Here is a 17,472-nt window from a genome sequence, read left to right on the forward strand (position 1 = left end):
CGCAAAAAAAAACCCATCGTGTTATGATGCAGCTGGCTGCTGAAAACAAACTGGTACCCGGTGAACCGCCTTCATAGTGTACATCGAAAACCGTTGGTGCCAGCGTTGTTTTGACGTACTTTGTGTTGCTGATGCAGTCATCAAAATGGCACCCTGCATAGCGAATGCCAACTCCGCCCTACATCTTATGCTTATCACGACATTGATCTCCATCATTGACTTCGGTAAGACAATACTTATAGCTTCAATTAGAAGGGTTTTTTTAATAACGAAATTACACAAGATATCACGGTGTACATATTGGAAGTACATGACAATTAATGTGTTTATCCTCGGTTGACGTAGGCTACATATCCCATGCGTGTCCGACCGTATTTATTACCGGGGTCAAGCCAAGTGAGGTGTGCATGGGCCATGAAACGGTGGAGTTTTGAGGACAAGGTTGTTAGGTTAGCCTAGGTTAACCTACTATAAATCTTATAGGCAGCGTGGTAGCAGTCTCGCTATGTGACTTAAGGGCAGTAACCTGAGCATAAGACGGTTATAGATTATGCTCTAATCAAATTGCCGTATTCTCACATTCGCTGTTCACGTGCTTCCGGAGCCTCCTGCCGGAAGTTACTGGCACACTGCGCGCGACCAATGTTTTTTTAATGTAACGTTTCCTTGCAGCTTTCATCGGCAGGATGAAGAGGATAATAAGCCCCACAGTTTTTGTAGAGGATGGCCATACCATGGCCGTACTACTATCCACATTTTTGGTACTAAAGAAACACAGAAAAATGCCGATTGGATGGCGTCTGATATTGTCAACATAGCTGCGCCAAAAAAATGATAGAAACAGTTGGAAAAGGCGGAATAATAAGAGAAAGCTAGGCGATCACTATCGATCCTATAATTTGAAGCCAACAGTGAAATCTGTCAGGAATGAACATTGAAGTAAACAATTACAAACAATTAAGACTTGCGGTGTCCTCAATGAACACCGCCACCTTGTGTCAAATGACATCCAACCGACCCTTTCAAAAGTTTGGGAAATTTAAAGATTTCATCACCACTTAAAACAAATCCAAGGTAGACATCGCCATATCGGTCGTCCCAAATAACTTTGAAAGATCTACTTGAACGCTATGTAGATCTAAGATCACTGAACATCATGTGATAAGTAATCTTTGACTGAACTGCTACCCAGACATACGATTTTCTTCAAATTCCGTTCCGAAACAATCTTTTAAAAAGGAGTAAATATTGTAAAAAAAACAACATAAAGACGAACGGACTGTCTGTATTTAGTTGGTACAATCATAATTGCAGAACTGTGAGATTACACCATGTTTCTCATTTTTACTGACATAATAAATTATTTTTTTTCAGCTCACGTAAGTGCGAAGTTGAACTTCAATCTGGGCCAATCCCATATTGCTGCTAAAAAAAAATTGTGTTGTGCTGACCAAAAAATCCAGCCCAAAACCCGGTCAAAAGCAACAAAAATTGTAGGACATTTTTTTGCTGGTAGGCCTAACATGTTCTTCGTGAGCAATTTTGTGGTGTGCATGTATACAGAAAATGTTCATGCCGAGCAACTCCTTGCAGATTGGGCCCTGGTTTATAAGGGTTGCCAATCTCACCAGTCTCTGAAAGGTCAAAACTAAATTGTGGTAATTCCTCGATTTCAAAACCTGAACTACATGTACTTTACCTTCTGAGTATGGTCTCCGTGCGCGAACAAGAGAGGGTGCGTTTTCACCGCTTTCGAGAGCCCCTTGGATCAGGGCCTAATTTCACTGCGCTGCTAAGCCAAAAAAAAATGCTTAGCACAAAAAAGTCTTGCTTTTAAAAAGCAGGTTACCAGCCAAAACTCCATGTGATGTATATTGCTCGTGATTATTATTCAGCTGTTGTTCGCTATAGCATGAAAAACACGTGGAGTTTTGGCTGGTAAACTGCTTTTATAAGCCAGGCTTTTTTGCGCTAAGCAGGCAGCGCCGTGAAATTGGGCCCAGCTGGCGGAACGGGACACATCACGTGCGCGTACTAGAGGTCGCGCGTATAGCTCAAATTTACGCACGATTATAGCGTCTTGGCGTGAGCATCAGGCGTGTTTGGCAACGCGTTTGAATGCCTCTCCAAGGTTTCGCTCGTACCCCCCCCCCGCCCTGCAAACAGGACGCTGGGATACCCTGATGAATTCACGCTCTGATTGGTTAGATTTTACGTGACCAGTGACCTGCGCGTCATCAAGGTCATGACTCTGCAAGGTTTGAAACGGCCGTTAAGACTGATTCATTACTCTTTTATTCCAGTTTAGAGATGTTTTTTTTCTCGTTAAAAGCGTAATAATGTAGGAAATTCTGTAAAACATATCTGTGTTGTAAATTTACAATTCCCGTCACTTGCTCAGGCTCCGTTTCGAATCACGAACGGTCGGATTGCATTAAGCGACGCTCAAAATTTTGTCCACATGGTCCGCAATGAAACAGAAATCACATCCGGTATGGAATGTGCGCATTTCTATGGGAAGTTTTCGGATAGCATTTGCGCACATTGTCTAACTGCGGTCTTGAACAGCTGCAGCCAGATGCTTCATACATAGGTCATAGGCCACTTCCTTCACAAGATTCTGTGAAGCTCTTCAGAGTATCCCAGCGTCCTGTTTACAGGGCGGGGGTACGCCGACCGAACTCCAAGGTGGTCTCCCCAACTCTCCCTTTCTTATCGTTGAGGGGGTACTTTAATATGCACGGAGGCCCTGCCCATTGTGCTTATTTACAACAAAATATTCAGATTATATTATCGTACAATTATTGAGGACAAAGAAAAAGCAACAGATTCTTTGTGTATTTCCTCTTAAAAACTCCATACATACTGTATCCCACTAGTTTCTTGACCGACTACCCACACTCTTTCTCCCCTTAGCTATCGCCGATTACTGTCAGGGTTATACCGATTACACCGGCGAGTCCATCTCAGGTTTCTACTGTCCCGGATTCAGCGATGATTATCGGAATTACAAATGCTGCGGCCCGTCGGATAGCCAATACTGTTGCGACTTTGAGGCCTACAATAACTACCACGGGAGTTTCTACTGGAGGTCAGAATTAATTGAAACACTCATACAATAAAGCAGAGACCATGATCAGCTGGTTTACAGAATTCGTTATTATTATTATTATTTTTAAAATTTTCATTAATCGAATTTGATCGGTAGTTTATCATTATTTAGCAAGCATGGCACTTCTCCGGGTCCTTAATATAAGTTTTTCTTGTTCAGTTGCGTTGCTTTAACATTAATGCAGCTAACAAAGCATTTGTATATCTTCTAATGTTTGATCGTGATTAAAATGTGACAGAGTTATAATTAGTGCGATATTGTTTGGTTTCTGATACACAGTGTGGGAAAAATCATCGGCGTGGTGATCGGAGGCATCATTGGCTTGGTCCTTCTTGTCGTCGTCATTGTGATCATTGTCGGATGTCACGTCAGGAAGTTGAAGCGACAGCGACAACCACAGCAAACGGCGACAAATTCAAGTGAGTGTCTCAATACATGTGTAGGACCTACACTATTACAAAGTCCCTGGTCAGAATTGACTCGGAATCCGTTTATATTTCAGGCCTGACACTTTTCAGGGTCAAAATTGACATTTTACTGGGTCAAAATGACGCCTTGCCAATGTTTCCAGGTCAAAATGACCATGAAAATGAGTCAAAGAAGTGTCAATTTTGTCCCTGGATAGTGTCCATTTTGACACTGAATAGTGTCAATTTTGACCCTGAATAGTGTCAACGTTGACCCTAAATAGTGTCAATTTTGACCCTGAATAATGTCACTGTTGACCCTGAATATTGTCAATGTTGACCCTGAAAAGTGTCACGCTAAATAGAACCTGGATTCCGGTCAATCTGACCACTCAAGGACTTTTTATTGTAAGGATCGCAACGGTGAAAAGTTTGCTTTACACTTTACGGTAATAATTAGCTGCAGTTATACATGCATTTAATTGATTATGCCACTTCGGTTAAATCGCTGATGAAGCTGTGTTTGAAAGACGTGCTGGACAGAAGACGCCAAAGAGTTAGGCGCGGGGGCCGCAGGTCAAATGATATGTTTGGTGCAACCCAATTAAAGGATGTCACCATAAGGAAAACCTTGCAGTAAGCAAGGGATCATTACCTGAAACTCTGACAGAAAATGGACGATATTGCTGATAGTCCACATACATTTAAAACGAAGTTAAGATGAACTTTACCGTCAGGGAATTGTTTAGCCAATCTCACAGCGGCATGACAAACGCAAGATTCATTCACCCTTACAGAAATCTCCCATGTAATTCCAATGGGAAATTTTCCCATGGGACCCCATGGGAATTGCATGGTGAATTGGACACCATGTAGCATTGTTTTTTTCCCATGGGAGTTTTCCTATGGGATTTTCCCCATGGGAAATTTTGTATGGGTTTTTTCCCATGTATGGTTTCCTTTCATTTCTCAAAAGATTTATTGCTCCATGGTATTTTTCAATAACAACTTCCTTAATATATTTTAACCCTGTGTGTTAAGTGCTATTCACCGAATAGGTAAAGCACATCACGGATCTCCGATAGGGATTGTTCCACGCAGTAGGAGTGGCTTATGCACTCTAGGATCAAATTCCACATTATTGCTCCCATACCACTTGTCAAGTCGTACCATATTATCACAGTGTTACCAATTTATTTTTTCTCATAAATGTTTCCAACCATAATAACATGTGAATCAATATTATCCAAAGTTTGAATGACACATTTTCCACATAAAAAAATACTGTATGCATCATTTAACTTCACTTATCAACAAAAAAATTCAAAAATGTGCAATTACAAAACTCGTTATTGTAAGCGATTCTCACAAAAATGTCCCATGGTGGTCCCATGGTGTTCCCATGGTGTCCCATGGTGTTTATCCCATTGTGTTCAATTGGTGAACATCCACAGGAGTTTCCCATGGTCAGCTTAACAAATAGAATTCTTGATAACCTCTATGACCACAAGGGAAATATTTTTAATTGAATTCAAATTTACAGCTAGGCGAATAAGTAATTAAATCAAAGAAAGGTTTTCCTATAACTTGGGAGTGCAATTGGGTCTATGATGGTTTTCCATGGCACATGCATGTTCTCCAGTATAACCCGGCAGTGTCCCAGTGCTGCCTTTTAATTCTCCATGGTGTTCCCATTGTGTCCATAATTTATATCACCCACATTATGGTGTTCCCATGGCGTCCGAATCCTCATGGTGTACCCATGTGTCTAAAATCCCCATGATGTTCCCATGGTGTCCAGTAAATCCCCATGGTGTTCCCATGGTGACATACAATCCCAATGGTGTTCCCATGGTGTCCATAAAATCCCCATGGTGTTCCCATGGTGTCCATAAAATCGCCATAGGGTTCCCATGGTGTTCCCATGGTGTCCATAAATTCCCATGGGGTTCCCATGGTGTTCATTAATTCCACATGGTGTTCCCATGATGTCCATAAAATCCCCATGGTGTTCCCATGAAGCTCATAAAATCCCCATGGTGTTCCCATGGTGTTCCAATGGAGCTCGTAAAATCCCCATGGTGTTCCCATGTTGTCCATGCAATCTCCATGGTATTCCCATGGGTTTCCCATGATGATCATAAAATCTCCCATGGTGATCATTTGGTAATCCTTACTTTTAGGACCCCTTTCCTATATAAGGTTAAAAGACTCACCAAAACAGCTGACTAAATGACACTCAAAAGTGACATTCTGATATTTATTGACACATTTGAACATTTGGCAATGACACCTCTTGAATATCAGCAGGTTTGATTTTGTAGAAATAGGGCAGGGTTTTGATTTATGAGGGGTTAAAGACGACGATGACAAACAGAAAATAAATTTAAAAAGCAAGATGGCGAACTGCAAAAAAAGGTAGGAAAGTCACATTTTCTTTGAAAGTTCTTTCAAAATTATAACTAACATGAGTTTGTCTGAAGAAAAAGACTTCTTTAGCCTGCAAAAGTCACTTTGGTACTGGACAGTCATCTGCAAAAGTCAGTTTTGAACAGAACTCGTACAAAATAGAGGTGTCCTAAAAGTAAGGATTACCAATCATTTTAACTTACATGGTGTTCTTGATGACCCCATGGTTTCCCATGGGGTCCATGGGAATCCCATGGGATGCTCATGGGACATTTCTGTAAGGGCATGCAGGGTTAAGGTACAGACGGGATTGATGTTAATTGTACAGGTCTGATTCAGAGGGATCACCAAAAACGCTTGTCACTGCCTTCGAGTGTATGAAGATGCAGTAAGCATGCACGCCCAGCTGAAATAACGCTCTCAACATCGTAAAAGAGAAGACAAAGCAATAGCATTTATACAAGTTGATATTCTTTTTTTACATGCATTATTTTCTTCATTAATTATTTGATGATCATACTTTTCTTTTACAATCAGGCGCACATCAGATGACAAGAACCACCACAGCGCAGAGGCAAAACTATCCACATCACAGTCGAAGTAATCCACAACAGAGTCGAAGCAATACACAACCAAAGCCGGCCAGCTTGACCAAGGAACAGGCCTACGAATCACTGAGTTACCCTCCACCAGCGTATACCACACTCCCGAGGAGCTACCGGCGTGAGCCCGAGCCAACCTACCCGCGTGAGCCCGAGCCAACCTACCCGCGTGAGCCCGAGCCAACCTATCCGTCGAGTCAGGGCTACCATCAGCAAGGCCAGCAGCAACCCACTCTGAGCTACACGGACTATTCTCAGCGAGGCCTGGAGGAGTACAGTTCGCCCCAGCCTGACTACTACACGCACAAACCCGAAGCAGCCAATACCTACGCACCCGAACTGGCCCCTCCGCCTCCCAACAATATCTGATAAGAGCTCCAGAGCACCCGAAGAGCCTACTTGGTGTAGTATGAACTACGAACTAATTTACCGTACCGAACATCTCTCTCTGTGAACCGTTAATAATGAGTACTTATGGGCCAGTGCAAGGCTGGGAGTTCAAAACAGTAGAAGAGACCCGATGTAAGAAGAGTTCTGATTTCATACGACACCGGCATGATCACGTTGTCTCCCGTTGAATATTCCTTCCAATCACTGCTGACGCAGAAGTACTTACGCACCTCTGTGTCTGCTGATGACTCACGATGTGCATTTGTTGGTCCTTAGCAGCAAGTGAACAGACCAACATTAAGAATAACTAATGGGAGCAGACTAGACGCGCTTGGAAGCTTGTATAGAAAAATATATACATTTTTTGGTAAACAGCGTCAAAGAAAAGGACAAGACCCAGAATGTCCTTCCCAAAAACATTTTAAAGTTTGGAGGCCGCGTTCAATATATTCTACCGCAAAATATGATGGAGGCACCGTGATACAGCAGGCGGCAGCCCGTGCAGAACACACAACGAACTGCCCTGTGTGATCCTTGCTCGGATGTCGCACCTCGCAGCCCGTCTTCAGTTATTAAACCATTGCTATGACGTCACACTATTGTTAAAAGTGTGGATTCGGAACTACGAATCTGTTACGCTGGTCACAAAGTGTGGATTCGGTTAAGGAGAATACACGAGAAAGTGTGGATTCGTAATTTTAGAATTCACGAGGCACGAGGCGCGAAGCGCCGAGTGAATTTGTAAGTTAAGAATCCACACTTGAAAGTGTATTCTTCGACTTAAACCATTGCGTCAAAAGAAGTATTGGCATTAACAGTGAGTGGAGATGAAAAGACTTGGGATAAATGTTGCAACCTGGCGCCACTTCCGCGATTGTGTACAAAGTATATGGAGAATCAAGAATTGTTTTTAAGTATTTTTAAACAAAATTGGAAATATTTCTCAGTCCCAGATTCATGTCATCATCATTTTTGCAATGAATGCCCTTCATTGAGATGATATATGGAGAAAAAAGTGGCGTCAGGTTGCAACATTTGTCCCGGCTCCTTCCGTCGACAAATTGATAGTTCAGACGATGTTTTCTTTCTGACTCGAAGTAGGTTTTGCAGTGACGGTAGCCTTGACCAATGCTGTCAAGCCAAGCTTTTTCCCTGAACTGTCCGGCAGCCGTTGCTGTCAAGCCAAGCTTTCAGTTCCCTGAACTGTCCGGCAGCCGTTTTACCCTACTTGTCACGGCAACGTACGCCGCTCGCAGCCCCCGGCCCCTGGCGAGCTAGCTCCGCTTGCGAATTGCCTGTACTGCGCGCGCGATGTGCTCTTAACACAAATCCGCACACGGACGTACGTACAGGTACATGTACAGAACCTGTACATGTACATGTACATGTACAGTATACAGTAACACTGCCGTGGGAGTGTCTTTCGCCTCGACTGCGACTGCGTATTGGTTACTGCATGGGGTGCACGTAGTACGTACGTACGTAGGTACTGTATACGTACCGGCAAAGCGCGCGGCGTACGTGTGCCGTGACAAGTACAGTACAGGCAAGCGGAGCTAGCCAGGGGGCTGCTAGCGGCGTACGTTGCCGTGACAAGTAGGGTAAAACGGCTGCCGGACAGTTCAGGGAAAAAGCTTGGCTTGACAGCATTGGTCAAGGCTACAGTGACGGCGGAGAATCTGACAGGGAAGATGCATTGGTACTTTCGGAAGGAAATTTTCACGCATACGGTCATTTAATGCTCATTATAGAGAACAATTGTCCAACGTGTTCAAAGTGTAGATTCGTAATTCCGAATCCACACTTTACTAAAGATTCTTCGTTCTTAGACTCTTCTTTATGACTTGTGTTAGTGCCATTCTCTTAAAACTTTATTTTCTTTCAATGTCAATTTTCCAAAATAAAAGGTTTTTTTATGGCATTTTAATGAATATTTAACCAGGTACAACCTTAAAATAAGTGCACTATAATGGCTGAAATACAAGGGCGTCCTCTTACGTTTACCTTAGGCTTGGCTTACTAAATCTACATGCGTACATGAATTTCCAACAATTACAAGAGAGTGCATACATGTACATGTATAATAGCATTTTGCATTTTTGTCATTTCATGTTCACGAGGAGCCATAAAACTTGACTGTAACTATAGATGGCTGAATATACCTTTGTAGAGAATCGTAATAAATCTTCATTGTAAACGAGCTGTAATATTTTTGCCAATCTACATTAATGAGGGTTTGCGACGCCCGATGTTTCGTTTGTCGTTATCGGGTAGAGTTTCTAAATTGTAAAAGATAATAGCCTATATCTCTTAATCACGGCATTAAAAAAAGTCAATAACGCTTCCGAAAGTTACTCTTTGTAATTTTCCTCGCTGTAAAGGGCTGCCAGAAATACATATTTGATGACTTTTTTAAAGAAATCTATTAAAAAAAATATTTTAAAAATCCGTACGAAAATCGATTTTGTAAGGGGAAGACGAGCAGATTACAATGAAAAAAAAATGTCTGGCAAGCATGGGATTTGGCACACAGTCAATGTATGTCTTAAGAAAGATATTTGGCTATAGGGCCATCGCAGAATTGTCCTTTGAACAAATAAAGGTTGAATTACAAGCAATTTTCCGAATGGCTGCCATTACATGTACATGTACTGGTTATTCTACCTATATTTTTTTCAAAGGACAAATCTGCGATGGCTCTATAAGCAAATGTCTTGACATACTCTGACTGCGAGCCAAATGCCGAGCTTGTACCATAAAAGGCCCAAGCCATCACCTATCTGCCGTACTATACAGTTTGTTAAGGTGTAAAAGCAATCATTATGATATCCGAAGAAGCAAGATGCCGTTGCCTGTCTTCAATAGTACTTGTGACATGAGGTCAACCAGTCTCGTGTGTAGGCCTATGTCCTTTTTAGATCTCGTGAGTACCTGCTTGGCGCCATCTACGGTCATGCAGTGAGTCCGTATAGAACAGCCTGAATTTCTCATTCTATACTGGGTTAATAATTACGTTTGCTGGTTTCCTATCTCCTTGTGTTAACAATGATTAACAGGTCTTTGTCGTTCATCATCTATGCATGTACATACAGTAAATTAGTCACCACAACTTCCAACACTGGCACCGCGTTGTACGCTATACCCAGCACGATTGGAGACGAAGAGGGTACCCCACCCCATCTCCCAATACCCTATGCAAACCCTAGACTATTGATAACACATCTCCCTAGATATCGCAAAAGAATTCCTGAGATTAGGGTAACACCATGACCAACACAAAGGAGGGGACGGTTCCCTCCGTCTCATATCGTGCTACATAATGCTGTACGCGTTGCCAGAAAACTCTGCATGGTCCCTGTATTTAGTGACGACTTCCCTTCCTGTGTGCAGAGCCACGGTCGAACGTCTGATATATCCTAACATGCTAATTGTATGCGACCTCGCTCGGCAGCCAATCGGTGTTGACTTTAGAAACTGTGACGTCATTTCGATCAGAAATGTGGACCATAAGCGGTTGATTTGTCATTTTGAATGCCATGTTTTTGTACTGGTTGCAAATATTTGTTTGCATCTGATAAGGTCATTGACCGCAATACGCATGCGTGAAACGTACATCACATGAACAACTAAATATGTCACCTGATTCGGAATATGTTCTTATAGCTAATATTCAGCGTGGTTTCGCTATGGCCTGCCTGCTGGTCGTAATAAATCGCTGGTCTGAATGCCGCAGGAATTGGAGGGAATTCTAAATTATCATTATTTCCCCCCAAACAAAATATTCTTCCCAAAATTGTGTTTAATCAAGTCATGATGATGGATAAAAAGAAATCCAGCCTTTTCTTCTCATTCATGGCTCTGGTGATTCTTTTTAAAAAGGAAAGTTAAATCCGAGAACCATCCCGTTACTAACTGACTCATGCGCATTATGGTCGTTGACTATACGTGGTTGCAGAACAATTAACTGCCAGCGGGTTACCGAAGATTCGATATAGAAGGCGCCCGCTGATTGGTCAGAATCTGGAGGTCAAGGCGTAGTCTTGGTTTGCTTGATTAATCTGCTCGTATATCATAGACAATTGCTGTGCATGCGGATATTCCATACACTAGAATTCTTATATCGGTCGTTTTCACAAAGTCATGTAACTTCCGCAGCAAGCACCACCCAGCACCTCGTTAATCATCGCGTAAAATATTTAACTTGACCCCGTGTGCCGTATAGGTCGTCAGAGGAGAAGGCTGTTTTGTCGTTCCCTGACTTGCACTCTAATGTACTTGGTAATGATTAATGAATGGTAAACAACACAGCCCGTGTTTACCATGGATACTACCTAGGCATCGCATTTATCCACTAATAATTGGATAGACATTGATCAGCAAACATGGCGTTGATGTGGCTGGTGGTGCGCATTGTTTTCGTTTTCGTTTGCTTTTCACCAGGTAAGACGAATAATGGCAGAAAAGAAGGTATCAGCTAGTTTCCCATCTTAATGTCGATAGATGTGTGGGATATTGTTTCACGTTTGGAGTATGTAATAAATTGTGATTGAGCAGGGGACAATTGCACTGAACTGCCCGTAGAGCTCACTAAAATGTTCTCAACACAAAAAGGTTTTGCTTGGCTGCAACCACAGGTACCAGCGGAAGTGCTGATGACGCATCATAATACTCGCGACTGTATGTGTATGGTTCACTCACAGTTTGGTCTGCTAGAGAATATTTTATTAGTTAGTTCAGGCACATTTATTTCCTCTTCATGACAGAAATGAAAAATATTATAGGTATTGAACAAGATATAAAGGCCACTAGAGGCGGCAAAACCTTGAAAGCACTAAAACCAATCACATGGAATTGGAAGTTAAGAATATTTATTAGCGAGGCTTCGAACATTCTGGTGAAAACATGAAAACGTATTTCGATAGTTAGTCGATTTGTCTTTTTCAACAAACTGGTCTGACAAGAGCTACTCTGAGGTGGTATAATTGAGTGATTCATGTCTGGATCGATATCATTACTGCCAGCAAGTTTCTTGTTACAAATGAATGAATTAATTTTAGATTTTCTAGTCGGTTGGCATCGATTTTAGTGTTAGTTTTAAATTCAAGAATTACTATATCAAAGTCCTGATATAAAAGATGATTAAATGGTGATATGTGAGGAAAGCAATTTTTATATGTGCCACAAAAATCGTCCCAGTCATGCTGATCAATTGATTTACAACATATGCAATAGGTTAGGTAGTGCAAAGACTATCTTGATTTTAAAGCTTAACTATTTCCCCCTTAATCCTTCCGTGTTTATGTAACTTTGCTACACCTTTCCCGGCCCTAAATATGCAGCGTTCGGGGAATACTGCCCAGGTACATATTCCAACTTCTGGTGTCCTACATATTCCGACAACGATGGCCAGGACGAATGTTGCCAGGACAACACGCCCTACAACCACTGTTGTTACTTTGACACGGACTACGAAAGCGTTTACCAATTGAGGTAAAATTAATTAGTAAAATGGATGGATCTATCTGTCAATTCGTCACATTTTTGTGATCGACAATTTCCGAGACACGTCCAGATTTTTATTTTGGATCCAATGATGAGTGTAAAGAAACCGCATTTTTAGGATTTTTAAATCAATATTCAATTGTTCATTCAAATATTTTTCTTTCAGATTCATGATTTGCTTAAGCTTCTCTAACGCATTATTAAGGTCTCAGAGAAGGTCTGGACTACAAGTATACTGCTTGTCGGTCCGTCAGTCTGTCTATTTAGTTGAGCAAGACTAACTTTCGAAATGTCGTCTGTGGAAGTTGAATAAACGAGGACTCGGTGTTTTTTGGTCGTGTGTTACACTCTAACATTCCCCCGGTCAGATTTGAACCAGTCCGGGTTCTATTTAGTCTAACACCGTTATTCAGGGTCAAACTTGACACTGTTCTGTGTCAAATGAGACTTTGCCAAGGCTTCTTGGTTAAAATGACCCGGGAAGTGAGTCATGTTGACCCGAAAATGTGTGAATTTTGACCCTGAATAGTGTCAGGCCAAAAAGAACAGGGTCAGTCTGACCAGGAGTATTAGAGTGTATTTATATCTTGATTTATCAGCAAATCAAAGAAAACACGGATAATAATCTTTGAAACTAACTTGCTGTGGCAGAGTTGCGTCTTATAATTATCCCGTCCAGTGCAGACTGTTCTGCAGTGCTTTTATCTGACACGACCGAGGAAACGAGTCGAGTTGTTGTAACTGTCGACTCCAATTCAAGACGAGGTTTCCCTGACAGTAATTGGATTCAATACGATGCTTTGTAACCAAGTTTAGACGAATTTATATGGACACCTTATACGTGTGTTTATATTTTGTTGTACAAGTGTCAGATATCTGGCTGCACATATTCACATAGTCTTTTCCTTAAATTTTTCACATCAATTTAAATAACATTTTATATCCATCAAAAAAGAAAGAAGCTAAACTGTTCCAGTTTCTGTAATTCAAACCTTATTTTCTATGCAGTGTGGGTGCCATAGTGGGCATAGTGATCGGCTCATTGATCCTCCTTGGTATCATCATTGCAGTCATCGTTGCGGTGTGCTGCTGCTGCTGCTGTGCCACCAAATCGGGCGCTCAAGGACGTCGCACTGGACCGACTACCGTGACCCACTTTCAGGGCGGTAAGTACCGAATCTTTCCCCACCCCTCGTGGCTGTTGACTCTAATCAAGTGTTTCTTAAACTCTGCATGTCTCACTTTAACGTTTAATTGTTGGTACCCATACACCTACTTAATTCATAAGAAGGACTTTTGCTTCGGGGTGATGTAAACCGAACTAGGTTTTGTCCTTCACCGACGTGCACTCAGTGTGTTACCTCCCGAGTGAAAGTTGGAAAAAAATCACTCGGGTGGGACCCAAACCCACGACCTTCTGCTTTCTAGTGGTACTCGCTGCTATGTATATCAGATTCGAACCAGTCACCCGATCCCGTTAGCTCGATCAGTTGTCGAGTGCAGTGGCGTAGCAAGGTATTTTTTAGGGGGGGGGGGGGGGGGGGGGGGGCGCTGGGGGGGGGGGGGGGTTGGAACATTTCATGGGGGGCGTCATGTAGGGGCGTCAATCGCTTCTCAAAAGTGGGGGGGGGGACCTACCTTGATCAGAACTGATGCGAGCGCGAAGCGCGAAGCTCTTACGGCGTGGGGGTTCAGGGCCCGCTTAAGGGCCCCGAAAAAATTGGATTTTATATGTTCTGTGGTGTGATCTGAAGCAATTTCTTACCACTTTCCTGCATGCTTTAACTAATATTTTCTTAGCAAAGATAATTATTTGAACATCGTTTTCGAGGTTGGAGTCATTGAATCAGGTATCGGTATTCTGAGCTATAGGCGTGGGGTTCGGGGCCCGCTTAAGGGCCCCGAGAAATGTTGGATTGTAAATGCACTGTGGTGCTATCTGAGGCAATTTCTGACCACTTTAACCAATATTTGAAGCAAAAGATACATTGTAGTACATAAAAGGGCCCTGTAAATGAGACACGGGTAGATCAATGATAATTTTTTTAGAAACTCAAAATCTCATGGGGGGACTGAGGGGGGGGGGGGGGCGACAAGGTTTCAGGGGGGGGGGGGGGGGGGGCTGTCGCCCCCACGCCCCCCCCCCCTCCCGTGGCTACGCCACTGATTTCAAGGAATTTTAATTGGTCTATTATTATTATTTAGCTTATATGAATGGAGGAAAAAGTTTGTGCGTGGCCAATTCGCGTGATATCGCTGACTGAAACTGTGTGACCCACGGACCACCTGTCTATAATACGTGTTCCGTGGTGTGAGCGAGCAGTGCAGTGGGTGTTAATACGCATTTTAGATAATCATTATGCGCTATGTCACGCCGGTTGTCAGCTTACTTGTCCGCGGTTTCCGGTCGAAGGGTCGTTTCTCAGTGGTCAACATGTGGATCATTCGCGACTATTAGATTTAGATCAATGATATTTTTTTTAGAAACTCAAAATCTCAGTGGGGGGGGTGGGGGGCGACTGGGGGGAGGCGACAGTCGCCCCCACGCCCCCCCCCCCCGGTGGCTACGCCACTGGTCAAGTGGTAAGACGTCTGCAATAGAAAGCAGGAGGTCGTGGATTCGAGTCCTACGCGAGTGACTTTTTCCAACGTTCACTCGGGAGGTAACACACTGAGTATGTATACAGTGTTTATACATAGGTGAAGGGAAAAACCTAGTTTGAGTTATTACTTAAGTTCTTGCCCAACGTTAGTTAAAATATTAATTGCATTCTGTATAGGAAAATCTTCTCAAAAGTTGGTTATTAGCCAAGAAATGGGATCATTTTCATACGAACTGTCTGGCAGAATGACATTTTCCAACTCTTAAAGTTTTTTTCCTTAACAGACAGTAAGATTGTTGAGTTTGCATCCAATTGTCTCCTCAACTTTGTAACTATTTTCATTTAGTTTCTAGTACCCACTCATACAATACCAGGTCTGTTTCTCAAGGTAATCTAGTTCCTTCTTATCCAAATCTAACTCAGGAAAACGCAAATTTGCGTCTCGTGGAGTTAATTCTTTCAATAACCTCCCTGCGACACTTAAACATCCGTTGCCTCCCACTCTTGCCTGTTTTAAGCGCCTCTACACGAACCAGATAGTTTAATATTATATGTACATGTATGTCTTGTTTTTGTCTTTTTACTGCCAATGTAACAACCGTGATTAACCTTGTCTCATTTTACTGTTTATTATTCTTCTTAATTATAATCTTTGTAATGTTTTTATTGCTTGTTCTATAAATTTTATACTATTGTATGCTTGTTGTAACTGCTGGGCACCTTTGAAAAACAGTGTTCCACTGAAAGGTCTCCCCAGGTTAAACAATAAATAAAAACACCTTAGTAAAATACTTTTTATCTTATAATTTTTTTTCAATCTGCAGGGACTCAAATGACAACCATGACTGCTCAGTCATATTCTCAGGGTCAGCCAGCCTACCCCGGTGGTCAGCAGGTCCCGACTGGCCAGCCCCCTTACCCCGGCCAACAGGCCTATCCCGGTCAGCCTCAGGCCTACCCCGGTCAGCCTCAGGCCTACCCTGGTCAACCTCAAGCCTACCCTGGTCAACCTCAAGGCTACCCTGGTCAGCCCATGGCCTACCCCGGTCAACCTCAGGCCTACCCGCCGCCGGCCGGTCAGTACCCTGGGGCTCAAGCGGCTAGCCAGTACTACCCGTCGACCTCTGCCCCTGCTGGTCAGTGTCCACAGCCAAATGTTCCGGGTGTGATAGCCGGAACGGGCCCATCCGATCCGCCACCGCAGTACGAGAACTCCAAAGAAACCTAATATATGAACTCGTACCATGCAGAGTTTTCTGTCAAGTTTTAAATAATCATTCATTATGCTGCTATATAAACTTCTTTTCCTATTTGTGCTCATATAGTTATTAATTACGTCAAAGCGTGTACTCATATAGTTTACATTTCTTATTTTATATCAATAATAAACATTTGCTTTTGCTGCAATTTTCAGCAATAACTAGATTTGGAGGATTGTATGTTATAATATTGTTAAACTGACTTGATTCACGTTTTGGGTTCGGAGATACTGGAAAATCAAAAAAAACAAAACATGTTCTTGTAGTCTGGTTCCCTGACCCACCTAAGATGAAACGGAGCAATTTATAGACCTGGGGGAAAGGTAAGGTAAGAGAATCAGTCTAGCCGGCTTTTACCATTTCACAGGTGTGTAAACAGTTTCAGACAAAAATGAGGGATAAAAAAATATATGCTTTCTCCAACGCTGGTCGGCCAACAAGATTTGGAAAAGTACAAGTTTTCTTGAAAATGTCAGCACACCAGGAGCCACAATTTTACAGGATGCTTTGGACTGTCATTCCGTAACAATCCATTAAGATGTTTCCTGATAATTATTTTGATTGATTGATTAATTGATTGATTTTTTATTTATTTCGTTTTATTTTACCAGGGTAGCCCCATCAGTTGTCACTGAACTGTTCTCCCTGGGGCCCTGGATCATTTCGTTAATTGATGTTTGCAAATGTAAACTGTAAACCAGACATCTGAAATGTATATTTTAGGCCTGAAATGTCTTTTGTTAGTGCATATACAAGGGTGTAAGATATTAAATATGTAACTATATGGATCACAATTGACAGCTGATTTATTATTTCATTTTTTTGGGTGTGTGGGTGCGATTCTTTGCCTCTCAAAAAAGTGCTTCTGTGTTTTATTTAGGCCTAGATATTTTCAGTGTGGAAATGTGTAAAGTCATTCGATGACATTTTTTTGGTATACAATCGTGATTTAGAGAAAGACGAAAATGTTGAACTTTTGGTGTGCAATGAATTATAAATTGCTTATTTTGATGATTATCAATTTGAAAAACATTCCCGCTCACTGTACAAATAATAACAGCTGTAAATTAAAAAGGAAGTACCCTCTAAATGTATTTTTCCCTAACGGGTAAAAGTTATTTTTTTTACAACTTATGTACCTATATTCTGGTTTCGAAATCGATTCGTCATTATTGTTGCAGAAACGTG

At 42.1% G+C, this 17,472-nt stretch overlaps 2 protein-coding genes across 2 annotated transcripts; both read left to right on the forward strand.

Annotated features, from left to right (window-relative positions):
• The first annotated feature begins 52 nt into the window (after nucleotides 1-52).
• Nucleotides 53-7,227, forward strand: LOC119741622 (proteoglycan 4-like). Its single transcript, XM_038217449.1, has 4 exons — nucleotides 53-224; nucleotides 2,917-3,091; nucleotides 3,392-3,531; nucleotides 6,466-7,227. Exons 1-4 carry the CDS (start codon nucleotides 146-148, stop codon nucleotides 6,897-6,899), a joined length of 828 nt encoding a protein of 275 aa, XP_038073377.1. The 5' UTR covers nucleotides 53-145; the 3' UTR covers nucleotides 6,900-7,227.
• A 3,713-nt stretch (nucleotides 7,228-10,940) lies between these two features.
• Nucleotides 10,941-16,527, forward strand: LOC119740339 (cuticle collagen 13-like). Its single transcript, XM_038215601.1, has 4 exons — nucleotides 10,941-11,360; nucleotides 12,260-12,410; nucleotides 13,431-13,588; nucleotides 15,850-16,527. The coding sequence occupies exons 1-4, from the start codon at nucleotides 11,303-11,305 to the stop codon at nucleotides 16,251-16,253; spliced, it is 771 nt and encodes a 256-aa protein (XP_038071529.1). The 5' UTR covers nucleotides 10,941-11,302; the 3' UTR covers nucleotides 16,254-16,527.
• The last annotated feature ends 945 nt before the right edge of the window (nucleotides 16,528-17,472 follow it).

This window comes from Patiria miniata, unplaced genomic scaffold (genome assembly GCF_015706575.1).
Source record: "Patiria miniata isolate m_02_andy unplaced genomic scaffold, ASM1570657v1 HiC_scaffold_5, whole genome shotgun sequence".
NCBI lineage: Eukaryota > Metazoa > Echinodermata > Asteroidea > Valvatida > Asterinidae > Patiria > Patiria miniata.

Coding starts and splice junctions, on each gene's coding strand:
- LOC119741622 (XM_038217449.1), top strand. CDS start 146: ATGGCACCCTGCATAGCGAATGCCAACTCCGCCCTACATCTTATGCTT. Junction 3,092..3,391: donor CACGGGAGTTTCTACTGGAG/GTCAGAATTAAT, acceptor TCTGATACACAG/TGTGGGAAAAATCATCGGCG. Junction 3,532..6,465: donor GCAAACGGCGACAAATTCAA/GTGAGTGTCTCA, acceptor TTTTACAATCAG/GCGCACATCAGATGACAAGA.
- LOC119740339 (XM_038215601.1), top strand. CDS start 11,303: ATGGCGTTGATGTGGCTGGTGGTGCGCATTGTTTTCGTTTTCGTTTGC. Junction 11,361..12,259: donor TTTCGTTTGCTTTTCACCAG/GTAAGACGAATA, acceptor CTAAATATGCAG/CGTTCGGGGAATACTGCCCA. Junction 12,411..13,430: donor GAAAGCGTTTACCAATTGAG/GTAAAATTAATT, acceptor TTTTCTATGCAG/TGTGGGTGCCATAGTGGGCA.